Raw genomic sequence first — 15,186 nt, forward strand, 5'->3', positions numbered from 1 at the left:
ACGAAACCATCAGCTCTATAATCAGTGGAGCTGAGGGGAGCGTGTTCAAAAGCAACTTGAAGTGACTGAAAGAGAAAATGTCAAGAACTTCACAAGGGGATCACCAGGAACACTGTGGAAGTGGAGGTGTAAGCCTTTAAGATTGGAAAAAAAAATCAGATTGTATTTACACTTCATTAACATGAGAACCTTTTTAAATATTAGGATCATAAATGAACTAGACTCTTTAAATGCAATGACTCCAAAGACTGGTGTGACTTCAAAGTGACAAACTCAAAGCACACAGTAATCTTTAAAATTGGCACTGCTTTCTGTCTTGACAGCAGCAAAGTCCTTTCATCTAACATGAATGAAATCCTTTTCTTGGTGGCTTTTTTCCCCTTTTTAATCAGCTCCAACCAACACATTCCACTTTCATCTCGGGACTGTGTGAAAATTGTTCAGGTGAAGAAAGTGGATATTTTGTAAATTTTAGTGTTCAAAGTAGCAAAATCCACCTAAGTGCAATTCAAGTTTTATTTGGATTTGGCTTAGAAAATATTGATTACCTCGTCCATCTTGAAATACATGCTAGTTCAATACAAATATAAATAAATAAGTAAATAAACAAGCTCACAAATATAAAGAATATAGGAGTGTAATCTAATTGAAAACCTTATTATATGCATTGAATAGTTACTTGCTTTCATATTAATACTTATACTGATACTACTACTACTACTACTACTACTAAGAAAAATTTCAAAATTTATAGAAAATATTGCAAACATGAGGATGAACTTAAAGAATAATATAGTAACTGAGCAGTCAAGCAACAAGAGAGTTTCAGTTTAAATTTTCAAAAACTTGGATTCATTTTACATAATACAAATACAAAAAATACAAAATACAAATACAATACTCAGCACAAAAGTGCTATGCTCTCAATTTGATGCTCTCTCTGGTCTCTTCTTGACCCTTAATTGAGCTCAAGCTCTCAGATGTTAACAAATCAAAATGAATTAATACAACTCCTATAATTACCTCCTTCCAACATGGAAGTGCTTGAACTGGAACCATGGGTGTATCTGTGAAAAACAGCCCTACCAGCACCATTTTTCAGAGCTTGCCAAGTGCAGTACATTAACTGAAGAGGCATTCAGGTGATACAATGACTGTGAACGGATGTAACGTTTGTTGTGCTTCCTCTCTGATGCAGAAAATTTTCATCAAGTATCTAAATTGTTTGTTATGAGGGCGTTAATTCCTGCCTAATTCACAGTTTTAATTAGACAAGAATGAAAATGACTATATTTTTGCAGATGTTTTTAAAATCTTACTCCACCCTTGAAATAAGGATCAAGAGATTTTATGTGTTTCAAAAGTATCCCAGGTGTCTTTCATCTATAAAGCACAAGGTTGTTCATTTTGACTTTAAGGTTTTTTAGCTGTAACTGACCAAATAATCCACCTGAGATTTTACATTATGGGAAAAATTCCTAGAGCTTAAGGGGCTAAACAAACCAAAAAACAACAAAACATAGATATGTGTACACTTAAGTTGGGACACAGTGTAGTGTCAAAATGGCTAATAAACAAATTTTACACCGTGTTTTAAGCAACTAAGTGACTACAGGGAACACAATTAAACATATGGGAATAATGGAGGAGAATGTCTGAAACCTTAAATCTGTATTTTTTTACCACAACTTGGTGACCATTAGCAAATAGTTCTCTTTGTGTGGCTGTGACACTTCTTGTTATGATGCAAATGAAAGTGAAAGAAGACCCTTTTTTTTTTTTTTTTTTTTTTTTTTTTTTACTGTTGCCTCTGCATATTGTTAAGTGAACTCTAGAACCGTCATTTGCATATACTTACTGATATTTTTAACATCTCCACCAACAGGATGTTTGATGTCTCTTCATGGTAATAATTTGTGCACAGTCCCTTAGCTCCCAGTTTTCTATTCACTTAATGAGATGGCATTAAAGCCTTTGATATTAGTGGTTCATAATGTGCGTATAATGCATTAGCACTTTTTGTGTCAGCCTATTAGATTCAATCCATTTCTTGTAAAAAGAGTTCTTGTAAAAATTCACCAAGGCCGGTTTTAGAAAATATCTTCACCAATTTGACATATGAGCAGCGTTTAGATGCAAATAACTAAAACAAGGTACAAATACAGAAACTATTACTTATATATGTCAGTTTTAAGGCCATTTACTCTTGAATGGTACAAACCAGTACCAGACATGTCCCACTGGTCTGTTCAAACTCCTGCTATTATGGCAAACATCTGTAAAAAGCTTAATGCAGACAAAAACATACGGAGCTCATTTTACACTGCTCCATTTCCATTTAACAGTTAATTCTCATCACCTCCCTATAATATATTTCTATAACTTAATAACACTCTGGTTGGTCTGAAGCAAGTAGATGTGAATGGAGGTTTGCCAAGTCAAGTTGTTCTCTATTACAACACATTTCTCACCTCATGTGCAGATTATTGTGCAGTTAGTCTGAAAAGGAAGATTGCATATTAACCCATAATAGCCTTCCTCATTTGGCTTCTTGTTGGAGCTGAACAAAATCTGATACTTATGATCCTAAAATGTGCTAAAATTTGTCATTGAGAGCTGCTGGATCTATATTAAATGCTTTATCTTAGACCCAAGAAAATAAGGTAACTGCAATGATCAGAGAGAGCATCTTGTCACTGTCATCTCCAAGACTCTGCCTCTCTGCAGAGGAAAGATTAGGAACCCAAAGCCAGGAAAGCATCTAATTTGAAGTCTCAGTGACCCTTCTAATCTTTTTTCTCTTAAACGCTTCAGCGGGCTTTAAAAACAGAAAGACAGCCAAAGGAAGGTGTCATGTTCAGGGCTGCTCAGCTGGAAGTGTTTCACACAAAGCATCAGCTTGGCAGGGGAGCTGTTGGTCTATCTGTCTTTGAAAAATAGGTTTGTGCAGAGAAACCTTTCAAGAAACCATCAAAAAATACACAGAAGGAGATAAATAATGTCAGTGCAGTTTAAAATTTAACTGGCATTATCATTGTCTGTGTTGAATTCATTTGTAGACGGCATAGGTTTGTGTATATCGGAGTGGATGAGCGATAAAATCTTGCTATATACATGATATCAGCTGAAACTTGTCTGTTGCTTTCACACAACATGACATCTGTACTGTTGATCACTGAAATGGCGGCAAAACAGCATAATAATCAGGCTGTGTGCTTTGATTCTGATTTTATTGATGCTCTTTCAAGGACGGTGTGAATAAATCAGTGTGTACATTCATGGAATGCATTTGAAAAGCGATCAAACGTACAGACATTATATGAAAATAAACTGAACCATCCCTCCTGTCTTCCTCTTTCATTCTTTGAACTGCACATGGAGCTCATGTTTGCATTTTAGCAGAAACATAGTCTCTGTGACTTGCTTCATGCACATAACAAACGGAGGTGAGGAACAAATGCATCAGTGGGCTACAAAAGAAATTTTCTGCCTCCGAACCTTTGACCAGTCAGCAGGCCATTGATTGCAGGAGGTCATAAGGTAATAAGTACACACATTTGTACAGAAACACACTGTTAAATGAGGCCCTTTCTGTTGTTCTGTTGTTTGAAAAGTTCGTTTTGCAGCGTATTCTAACTGACAAAATAACAGACTGTTAACAAAGGAGCAAACCTGGTGAACAAATTAAAAATTAGTCACTTTTCTTCCGAGTACAAAAACAAAATGTAATCAAACATATGAGACATTTTTCATGAATTTAGAAATATTTATGCTACAATTCAGAGTTTAAAGAAAAGAAGGGCACTTGAAGTTGACCATCCGGTATAAACAGAGCACAGTGTGTTAGTGGGTCCACAGAAATGCAGCTTTTTCTCATAAATGCCTTCTTATATACACTTACACTGTAAAGCAAGAACTCCTCAGTCAAAAGTTAGAAGGTCAGAGAAGCACATGCTGCAGTTTACTATGCTATCTATTTTGAAAGGAGTTAGTCCTGATTAAAACAAACTGTATACTACATATATGCTGTATATGTCATACCGTATTTGGCAAAAGAAGTTTAGTCTATAACTTCCTTCTTATTGTATGTTTCCTACAAATAGAATAGATCACTTGTTGGTTATTGTGGAATCTTTGAGTTAAAGCTGAATGGCACAGTGGACAGAAAGCTTTGTGTTTGTCCTGAAAATCTTACATCTTTCATCACACATATTTTTCACCTCTGTGTAGTTAGGCTTAGGCACAGTAACGTCCATTGTCATTGATACAACAGGCAGCACACAGCTGAGGTTATGGAACGATCGTGGTTAAAAGAAATGCTGGGTGCTAAGCCCAGGGTGCAGCACTGGTGCCCCTGCAAAATAGAATTTGTTTTGTTTTTGCACACAAGAAGGTGAACACCCATTAAAATGTATAATTCACTTGAAAGAACAGCGCAAGACCGCTTACCGCACTAGCAAAACTTCATCAACGCTAGCCCTTTTTAGTGTGTAGGCTGTGTGACAGTGACACCCAGATAGCAGAAGGGGATGGCAGAAATGGCGGCCATGTAACTACATTCTACATCCAGTGAGTAAATGATTCTTTCAACCCATTCTCCTTCCCAGTGCCTCAAAAACTACTGTTTCCTTCAACTGTTTATCTTAAATACACAAGGTGTCCTTTAGTGGTGGCTCCACCCATGTCAATAAAGTTTTCCCAGTTTAAAAAAGCAACATAGATATATTGGATAGGTAGGTCGGAGGGGTGGTATCATACTTTCACCCAGGAGACAGAGGTTTGTATCCTGTGTCATACCATTATTTTTACACTCAGATTCATTTTGACACTTGGGTTTTATTTGTACTTGTTGTTTTTCATTTTGTTTTAACTACTAAAACTACTTGGATATGTTCAGGAAAAGTTCATGGTTTGGGTTAAAATACACCCTTTCCCAACATAAAGCAGATGCTAAAAGGCAAACTTCTCATTGTTTATCGATTAGAAGAATTAGTTACTATCTCATGGTGTCTATTTCTGACATTCAGGGAATTGAATTGAATTTCATTGAACCAGGTTCATCTTTTTAATTTGAGCACTTTCCCGGTGATTCCCCGTTCATCACAAGACTTGATCCAGTCAAATGAATGGTAGAAGAAGGTTATGGTACTTTTATGTGCCACTTAAATCCCTCTGAGTGTAACTCTTCTTTGTAAAACTATTGAATCATGGCGTTATCTGAGGCAGAGTTTCATTCATGCTCCACAATTGCTGTCTTATTCTTCTCAACAAAATAACTTTCCTATGCATCTTAAGGGCATTTTCAATAAATTATTATAAAGGGAGCATATTGCTCATAGCCTATCACAAATATGTTTCTAATCAACACATTTATGCCTTTCATTTTACTGCCTCACTGTCACTCTGTTTTAGCCAACCAATCACGTACTAGTCACCCCAGGAAATGGAGGAGAATCTTCAAACATGGAGTAAAAGGGTCCTATTTTAACATTAACCATGACATGTTTCCAAACCCCACCCATGTCATTTTGGCGCCAAATCTTAACCAAGCTTCTAACATGTAAAAGTATCTAACAAAGTGTGATATTTTCCCAAACATAACCTTGTAGTTTTTGTACCTAAACCTAACCAGAAAGCAAGTGAAAACAGAAAGTGAACTATGACAGAAAATAAAACTTAATTGTGAGATTGATGCTCTCTTGGCCATCACAGGATACAAATCCTGCTCCTCTGGGTGAAAGTGTGATTGCTGGTTTATGCCACCAACAACCCCTGTTGACTAGTAATATGGACTTTTTTAAACAAGCAACCTTTCCCACCACATCACAGGTCACAAATTATGTTTATTTCTAAACAAAATTTCATTTCCCATCTAGTTTAGTGCAGTTTAGTTGTATAGGAATGTCATTTTTTGGAGACAGTGTTGTGTGTTCACCAGGCTATCAGCTGACTAGTAGCTTTCAGTGATACTGTCTCTGGTTTCAGTGCAAATTCTCAGTCGTCCAGGTCTTCAGTAGAGCTTCGACAAATAGCAACTGGACTTCTCTTTTTGATTCTTGAAGATGTTTCATCTCTCATCCAGGAGGCTTCTTCATTTCTGACTGAGTCCTAGATATATTGCGTCACCACCAACTCACATGGCTAATGTACCATTACTGACCCAAGACTCTCATGACCTCAGGTGTAAATGATTGCGAAACTGCCTGGTCAGGAATGACTCAAGGTTGAAAAGGTAAAAAAAAATTTCTGTGGAGCGATCTCACATGGTAAATGGTCTGCACTTATATGCCCTCCAGATTTTGAAAACACCGTGGTTCTTCATGCTTTAAAGAAAACAACTGACTGTTGGTAACAGACAAAATGAAAATCATAGGCTCCTGTGTGAAAGTTAGACGTACCCAACCATCCACCCCAGCCTCCGGTCACCACATGGACATTTACACGAGGTTGCTTGTCACTGAAAAATAAAAAATAATTTACATAAGCATTTTAACAAACAACTGATGGTGATGTTTTGGTAGTTTGTTTTGTCCATTTTTCGGACAGTCTTATCACATTGCAGGTTCTCCTCACAAATCCATCAGTCCCTGAGTGAAATGTAGCAGATAGCTATAAATCAACAGCGCTCAGCTGCACAATGTTCAATCCTGACTTTACATACGAGCTGCACAGATGCTGCAGTTGTGTTGCCATATATTTTGCTTGCCATTTGCTACATCTTCAGCATCAAACCTGAATCCACATGAAGTTGTACATCCTTAATGTAAACTGGTCCTTCAGTTGGCCTGCTCTAGAGTTTTCCTTAAAGACTCAACAGTGTTGCTTTGGCTTTAAGTTTGCCAGTTGTATGTAATGACCTCCAAGAAGATGGAGAATGACTCATTTCCACTCATGTGGAGGCCACTCATCATTCAAGCTCATCAAGGCCAGTATGCTTTATCAGACTGGTCTGCAGCAGTGGTTTTTTTTCCGTCATTGATCATTCCACTCAATTGCCATTACTCTATTGCACAATTTGTCAGTTACCGTTGTTCTCCTTCTACTTGTGTTGGTCCACTTCAAGCTCAGGTTGCCTCCACATTCACTTGTCTGTTTGACTTGTGCACTGCTGGTTCTGTTTGTAAACAGGGTGTTTTTTTCAGTGGCTTATGAGGGACTTTCCACTTTTACACCAGTGACTGTAGCTGTGAAACATTTCTGGAAAAGGCGATCAGGTTCCGGCGGCTGATTGGCACAGTCCAGCTTCCTGCTCATTAAGTGTTTTCTGAATCCTTGCGGACCAGAGGTCACTCTCACATGACTGGGTCCCTCATTGGGATCGCCTGCTGAAAAGAACAGATAATAGTACAAAATGGTGACATTTTCAAAAGTCATCAGTCAAACTACCATTATTCTCATTATTTGCTCTTTATGAAAGCTTTCAATTGTGAAAAGCTTTTGAATGAGTGCAAGGGAGCCTTTTATTCTTTACGTGTGTTTTGTACATGCAAAAAAACCTCAATTACGTAATTTTCTTAGAATCAATCAAACAAGGGTTTAGAAATGGCACACAACTAAAGTAATTCCTGTTATTAAAGTGCGTATACAGCTTTTCACAACTGCTTGAAAGCTTTCACCCTTTTGTCAAAACTGTAAACACAGAACTCCGTTTTCATAGTACATTCAGAAAACCTCTGAGCCTTCATGCAAAATCAAACAATCACCTTAAAACACCGTTATCTGTGCTCAAAAAGTCAATGTTTTCAGCTTATACTCAAAGCCAGTCAAAATTAAAACACCCCAGAGTATTCATTATACGATACATCAAAAAATGAAAAATACAGTGTTTAGGGGATAAATAAATATGTAATTTAGTCACTGCATTATGAGTTCTCTCAAAAAATATTTACAGCAAGGTGCACTCAGCACTTACAGTAACAATAAACTAAACAAACACTACAAAATCTGTAGCAAAAGTGCATTACAGTCACTGTAAATGGAGCTGAAAAATCAAATTCAAGTGACTCATTCTGCCTCAGCATCAAGTCTTTGTTCTGGTTCGAGTGGACTTCATCTACATTGCAGCCAATATTCTCCACAGCCAGGCAACAAAGGAAAAGGCCACATCCAGCCTTGGCAAGACTACACACATCATGTCATCATAGGCCAGTTTCATAGCCTGTTGGAGATTTCCCCTGGTATGGGGCTGTCTGTCATACGCAGAAAAAAATGCTCTTCGATTGGGTAAAGGAAGGAGGATTATGGTGGAAGGCAAACATGTGTGAATTTCTAGTTGATGTTAAACCACTCCCTTATTGGAGAGGACCATGAAAGCTCATTTCATCCCAAACAACACCATCGACAGGACGCCTGTTCAGGATCCTGCTGCAAACACCCAAACAAGACATCCTGAAGAAATGTAAGAAGATGTTGTGGGTGTTATACAGACCCAAGACTGCTTAGATTGGTTGTATCTATTGTCAGCATTCAACAACATGGACTAAACCCCTCTGAACCAGCTTATATTGGTTTCATTACATCATTAGCAACAAGTGCAATCAATTTTGAACAACTGTGTGTAACATATGACACCTGTGCTTTAATTGAGTTAAACATATGTCACCTATGGTTACAAACATGCATCACAAGTGCAAACTGTGTCTTCATGAGTGAGAATATGAGTCAGTGAGATCTGTAAACTGTGTCCAACTTTGTGAAGATTGTTAATGGTTTGGGCAAAAGATTCAATAAATGGGTTCCGGCCAGTGAGAGCTTGACTGAGAGAAACACAAACACTAACCTGGAGCTCTTAGGGGTAGGCCATTGTCAAGACGACTGGGTTTGGTGGCGATAAAGAGGTAGCATAGGACACATACAGTGATGAGGAAGGCGAGGAGGACGACTGCTGCTATGGACAGACCAACCAGAGCACCGATACTGAGGAGAGGAGAGGGTGATGAGAAGATGGAAATATTGAACAGGGAAAGATCAATATGCAGAGTTATGGTGGAGTGAAGAGCATGAGGGGGCACACTGCATGAAAAAAACATGAAGAGCATTTGCAAACAATTGATTTTTTTCTTTAAATCCACAAATGAATTAGATCAAATGTGCTGCAGATGTACTTGCTGTCTAGTGAGGGGGTGGATACAAACCTGCAGCAGAAGTCATCAGCTCACTCAAAGATTCTGTATGTGCTCCAGCTATCAGGTAATAATATCTACAAGTCAGTTAAATTACTAATAGCAGCGAAGAAAAAATGATAATGAAACTTTGAGGTACACAGGAATTAATTCATCTACTGATAATAAGAGCCTGGCTGCACAACTGACTCTTCTAATACTTCCAACGAGTATAACACGAACACAGAAGAACCTCGAGAGAAATAAAAAAAAGGAATCAAGTGGACTTACCTCAGCCACCACATGTATCCGTACTCATACGGGAAAAAACTGTTGGGATCATCACAGCAGTACTTGACATCATTAAATCCACAGCAGTAGACCGCAGCAGCAGCATTTCCAGGTTTGGGGCAGGAGAAGGCGTCCACAAACAGCCCGTCTGCGCTGTAGTAGCTGCTGCATTCAGCGCTCATGGTGCAGCAGAGAGAAGAACAATCATAAAAAAAACAGTGGAGGAGAAGATCCCTGCGTGAGTGGATGAGTGGGAGCTTCGCTGTAAGATCAGCGGCGGGGCGCGTTTCTGTAGCAGCTGCGCGGTTTCCGGTGAATGACAGAGACGGAGGTGGAAAACTTTAAATGAGAAGAAAAGTGCAGATCTCTCTCTCTCTCTCTCTCTCTCTCTCTCTCTCTCTCTCTCTCTCTCTCTCTCTCTCTCTCTCTCTCTCTCTATCTATCTATCTATCTATCTCTCAAACACACACAATGGCAAAGACACACACACACAGTCACCGTCTTGCTCTTAATCTGCGTTTTTACGCACAGTGGAAGTCCACTCAGCAGTGTCTCTAAAATTTGTGACGTCAAACCTCCATCGTTTTGATAGTGTTTGAAAATATTTTACAAGTGCACTGACTTAAATTCAGTTGCATTAATGTCCCGATGTCTCATCCATCACAGTGGCCATTAAAATATAAATGAATAATAAATGAAACTTGCTCACTGTGGATCCAGGAGTCCTTGGATTTGTTGTTTTTTATTTTTATTTATTTTATTTTTACTAGGAGCTAAACTTTAGCTTTAAAATGGTCAAGTTAACCCCCATAAATAATAATGCTGTGGGGTCTTAGCCATAATATTGCATTGGTTTCTGTATTATAATAATGTTTCGTATTTGATTCTAGAATGCAAATGCAAAGTATTTAAAATGTTGCCCAGATAGTGTTGAGATAAAGTTCACAAAGGTCACAAATATCTGCATCAGACTGACTGTAGTCCATCCAGTAGTGTCAATAGTGTAAGGTCCCAGCTTCGTAATGTCCTATATTCAGGTAAACTAGTGTTTTATGTAATGTTTGTAGGGTTTCAACCCTGAATATGTAAATTATTCCAGTAAAATCACACCATAAATAATACTATAGGACCTTAACCCCAATATTTATACTTGTTGGGTTACTTTCATAACAAAAATCCTAATCTTTTTTTGATAAACATTGATTTGAATTGACTATTGTATCCTGTTGATACTATATGTTTAGGATCATATGTATTTGCTTGAATTAGATTTTTTTTTATTGTAAAGCACATTCTAACTTCAAAAGGTGCTATGTACAGTCACTATCATTATTGCAGTTGGTGGACACCTCAGGTATACAGTCTATAGGGAGCACAAGCCGCTATAGAGCCACAGTAGGCTACACCTCTGACTTTTTTTTTCTTCGTGGTGTTCCAGAGGTGTGAAAGCCACACAAAGGTAATTACATCTGCTGGAGTGGGGATTTACTAACATTTTCAGTAATTGAGCAAATTGGATGCATACGGTTTGATCCTCCCTGGAGGTGTGGTGCTTATACATGCAGGTAAATCATTATTCAGCTCTCAGCGGGTGCAACACTGCTGTGCCTGCAAATGTTAAACCAGGTTTTTGACACAGTTACTGGCTCTAAAGTAGCAGATGTTGTGCAGTCAATTCTCATATGATATCTGAGTATTAAGTACTTATAAATTTGGCTTGCTTGAAAACCACAAGGGGTTGTCAAGTGGAGTAAACAGATCTAACAAGTGCTTCGATACTAAACAATAAATAGATTATAATCGTATAGTTTTACTGCTTGACTTGACCAACTCAGTCTGAACAAAACAACAACTAAATTGCATTTTCAGTTACGTTTTGAGGGAAACATGATTTATTTTGTTGTTTCATGGTTGTTCATTTTCAGCCAACCAATCATATACTGAATGGAGTAGGACTTGTCACCCTGGTTACCAGGAAATGGAGGAGAAGCTGCAGTTATGCAGTGAAAAGGCAGTATTTTAATGCAAGCAATGACATCTTTCCTCATCATAATCAAGTAATTTTTGTGTCTTATCTTGATCAAACTTCTAATATTCAAACATGTCTAGCAAAGTGTGACATTCTCTTAAATCTAGCCACGTACTTTTGGTGCCTAAATCTAACCAGAAAATGAGTGAAGAGAAGAGAAAACAAAATGTAAGACTAAAACTAATGGTTTCTAATGGAAAGCAGTTTAGTTGTACAGTTTGTGGAGACCAGGTTGACTCAATATACTGCATACTTGACTTTGGTTAAGATTTAGGTTTTGTGTCATCTGTGGACAGACTGTATTTGCAGCTGTCATTCACTCAAAGCAAAGCAACTGCTGGCTGAACTAGCAACACCAGTGAAAGTAACACACAATGCAGTATGCTGGAAAACATGCATGAAATTTAAAGGATTAAGTCTCCTTGCTCAAACCAGAAATTCCACTAAGAGCTGAATTAGATCTGTGTAAATCACATCTCGCTAGTCATGAAGAAGGTTTAAATTCAGAATCTGATAGATTCTCTTGCAGCTCTGTGCAGCCAGCTAGATAAAGACAACGCTAAATTACAAATGGAAATGGACGTCCTGGAGAATACAGGGAGGAGCTGCAACCTACACAGTGCTGGAGTTCTAAAAAGCACCAAGTAAGGCAAGACAACTGCTTTTATTGCTATTATACTTCACAAGTTGTTGAACAGAACAGACAGGCTAAAGCAGGGGTCTGCAACCTATGGCTCGCGAGCCAGATGTGGCTCTTTTGATGACTGCATCTGGCTCGCAGATAATATTAGCTGACATTTCTTAACACGGTAAGTAATGAATAATTCTGCTGGCATTTTAAAGTAAAACATTACAGAAATCATTGTGTAAAAAATAACGTTTAAAATATAAAATATTCTCATGCATTTTAATCCATCCATCCATTTTTTACGGCTCCTGTTCAGAGTTGCAGGTGGCTGGAGCCAATCCCAGCTGTCCTTCGGGGTACAAGGCGGGTGCGACACCAAACCTCTATTTTTATTGGATAATGCGGTAGCCTACCCGGGTCGTTGTGAGGTCAACAAGTAAACTTCTCTCCTTTCATCAAATAGTCAGGTAGCTGAGCAAACTCTTCTGCCGAAGAAGATGGCGAAAAGAAAAAAAAGATGAGGAATACCGTACATTTCAGCAGGAATGGACAGAGAGCAGTGTGTATAAAATTTCATCGATGAAACGGTCAAAAATAAAGTGGTACTTCGACACACGCCATGCTACATTTGCATGGAAATATCCAGCGGGGGGACAGCAGGAAGAAGGTATGCCAAGAGCTACTGTGCAGAGTACAAGCTAGCCAGCAGCAACTCCGTGTATGGACCAGACGAGGTGACTGGAATTCGGCTAGCTTTGCTGGTGCTTTAGCTACAGCGAGGAACGGAAAGCCATTCACAGACGGCGAGTATGCCGAAACATTCATGCTTGAAGCGTCCAATGAACTTTTTGACGACTTTTCGGTTAAAGTGTCGTTGTTTCTCTGATGTCCGTGATGTTCAGGTGGAGAAGAAACGCCCGTTGACACTGACTTTCTTAATAAGAACTTTATTAAAAGAAAGAACAGTATCGTACAGACAGGAGCTGTCTGGAAGGATGTCACCCAATGATCCTCCTCGAACAAAGACCAACGGTCAGTTTTTATACCTTCTAGCAACGTATAGAATTACAGCATCTGGTTTACAACCCCACTAAAGAGTGACAACTCCTCAGACAAGAGTCCCCTTCTGTGCATTCCTAAGGGTCACAAATCAGCTATAGGTTAACAGTGGACCCCAAAGTCAACACAGCATAGGATTTCTGGAGCCTGAAAACACATCTTCAGTACTTACTACCATCTGTTAAAAGTTCACTCTATGGTCAACAACCACCAGAACCACCTGTTAGTTAAAAGTTCACTCTATGGTCAATAACCACCAGAACCCACACCAGACCAGATACTTCAAAAGACAAGATAAACAAACGAATAAAAGACATGCCTCTGTCAGCAAAAACTGTTCACCATCGTACCATAATGATGGCAAATCAAGTGGAGGAAACACAAGTGAAGGACATAAATGCAGCGCCATATTTTCCCTCGCTTTGGATGAGTCAACAGACGTCAGCCATTTATCCCAGTTCAGCGTGATTTCCAGGTATGCTGCCGGTGACACACTGCGTGAGGAAAGTCTTGCTGTTTTGACCATGTTCGGCTCAACGTATACATGTGAGCAGTCGTTCTCGCATCTAAAAGACATTAAGACCAACCTACGATCACGTTGAACGGATGGAAGCCTGCACGCCTGCATGAAGCTTAACTTCACCACCTATCAACCAGACTACAAAGCTATCAGCAAAACCATGCAGCTCCAGAAGTCGCATTAATGGTGAGAAGTATTTTATTTATTTTTGGTTAGCTTCAGTATAACAGCGTTATTAAAAAGAATAAATTCAGAGAGCTATTACTCCGCCAGGGAACGTGGCGGAGTAACATCTCTGACAATCTGTCTGTCTGTGTGCAACATTACTCAAACTAAGGGATTAGGAGGAAATTTTCAGGGAAGGTCAGAAATGTCACAAGGACCACCTCATTATATTTTGGCAGTGATGCAGCTTATAGTCTGGATCCACAGATTTGTTAAGGATTTCCCATTGCGAGATAAAGCGGCCGGCACGGCGGTACCGTAACCATGACAACAAGTGAACGCTGTTTCATTTACCTGCATCAATTCACTCGACCCACTACGTATTTCGGTCACGCAGTTCGGTATTTGTACATAACGTAGGCATGTACAACACATGCCAGTGCTCACGCAAGTTTTATTTATTTTTTTAAATTTTTTTTTAGTTTGTGGGTCGATCTATATTAAACGGACAGATTCTATGTTGCCGTGATTTCCGAATACTCAAATTGAGGAACGAACAGTCTTGGCGGAGTGCTGCGCTCTCTGAGTGCTTCTCTTGTTATGCTTTGAAATTGTTGGTCTTACTTTAAAATACACGTATTTAGTTGTATTCAGTTTTATTTTACAGTGCAGGGACCCAGACAGTAAGGCCAAACAATTCAAGATTAAGGTGAAACTAAATTAAAGTTCAAACAAGAAGAGACACAATGCAAAAAATAAAAGTAAATAAAAATAAAACCACAAAGCAGTAAAAAAAAAAAAAAAAAAAAACCAATCACAAACAGAAAGATGATATCACATGAAAGCAAGTCTATAAAAATGCGTTTTCAGCTGTAATTAAAATGAAGTCCCTGATGCTGTGAGCTGGTTCTCTGGCAGGTCGATCCTCCCACCTGAGGATCTGAGACTGTGAGCTGGCTCATATTAGATCAACATTTCTGCAGTGCAGCTCGGCAGCCAGAGCCGGATGTGCTTTAAAAGTAATTAATAAAATCTAAAAATCAATTCTAAAACCAACAGGGAGAAGTGGAGAGAATCCTAGGCTGGGATGATGGGATGTTATCTTCTGTAACCAGTATGAAGCTGCTGCTGCTGAAGAACTTCCAGAGAGTGACTTAAATAAAAGCATTTCATCCATTCCAATGACTGTGAGGCATGAAAGTGAGTGACAGGGAGCTCCTGTGTGAGGTGCCCTGCTTTTATTAGACATTAATTATCACATGATTGACAGTGGCTGGTGAATTAATCCAGTTAAGTTCCTAATGAGACCACTGGACTCCAGGGTCAGGAGCCTCCATTAAGATAACAAGGTGCAGGGGGAGCAGCTTCTGGTGTGAGGAGGCTTCACATGAAG

At 38.9% G+C, this 15,186-nt stretch overlaps 1 protein-coding gene across 3 annotated transcripts; it reads right to left on the bottom strand.

Moving 5' to 3' along the window:
* Nucleotides 1-1,745: 1,745 nt before the first annotated feature.
* Nucleotides 1,746-9,764, bottom strand: LOC111587699 (protein shisa-like-2A). 3 transcript variants are annotated; one of them, XR_004846335.2, is made up of 4 exons: nt 9,393-9,764; nt 8,780-8,916; nt 7,027-7,325; nt 1,746-6,457 (listed from the first exon to the last, which is right to left on the bottom strand). XR_004846335.2 is itself a non-coding variant. In XM_035942438.2 (3 exons), exons 1-3 carry the CDS (start codon nt 9,572-9,574, stop codon nt 7,147-7,149), a joined length of 495 nt encoding a protein of 164 aa, XP_035798331.1. In that variant the 5' UTR covers nt 9,575-9,764; the 3' UTR covers nt 1,746-7,146. The 3 variants fall into 3 exon arrangements, 2 of the variants coding, with proteins under 2 accessions (XP_035798331.1, XP_023153547.1); XM_035942438.2 differs by having other exon boundaries at nt 1,746-7,322; XM_023297779.3 differs by having other exon boundaries at nt 1,746-7,325.
* Nucleotides 9,765-15,186: the final 5,422 nt, after the last annotated feature.

Source organism: Amphiprion ocellaris, chromosome 10 (assembly GCF_022539595.1).
Source record: "Amphiprion ocellaris isolate individual 3 ecotype Okinawa chromosome 10, ASM2253959v1, whole genome shotgun sequence".
In the NCBI taxonomy this organism is placed as follows: domain Eukaryota; kingdom Metazoa; phylum Chordata; class Actinopteri; family Pomacentridae; genus Amphiprion; species Amphiprion ocellaris.

Bases quoted from the DNA above. Each gene is read 5' to 3' on its own strand.
- LOC111587699 (XM_023297779.3), bottom strand. From the start codon at position 9,574: ATGAGCGCTGAATGCAGCAGCTACTACAGCGCAGACGGGCTGTTTGTG. The intron at 8,917-9,392 runs GTAAGTCCACTT...TCCTCTCCTCAG, and splicing joins GGATACATGTGGTGGCTGAG to TATCGGTGCTCTGGTTGGTC. The intron at 7,326-8,779 runs GTTAGTGTTTGT...TGTTCTTTTCAG, and splicing joins CCTACCCCTAAGAGCTCCAG to CAGGCGATCCCAATGAGGGA.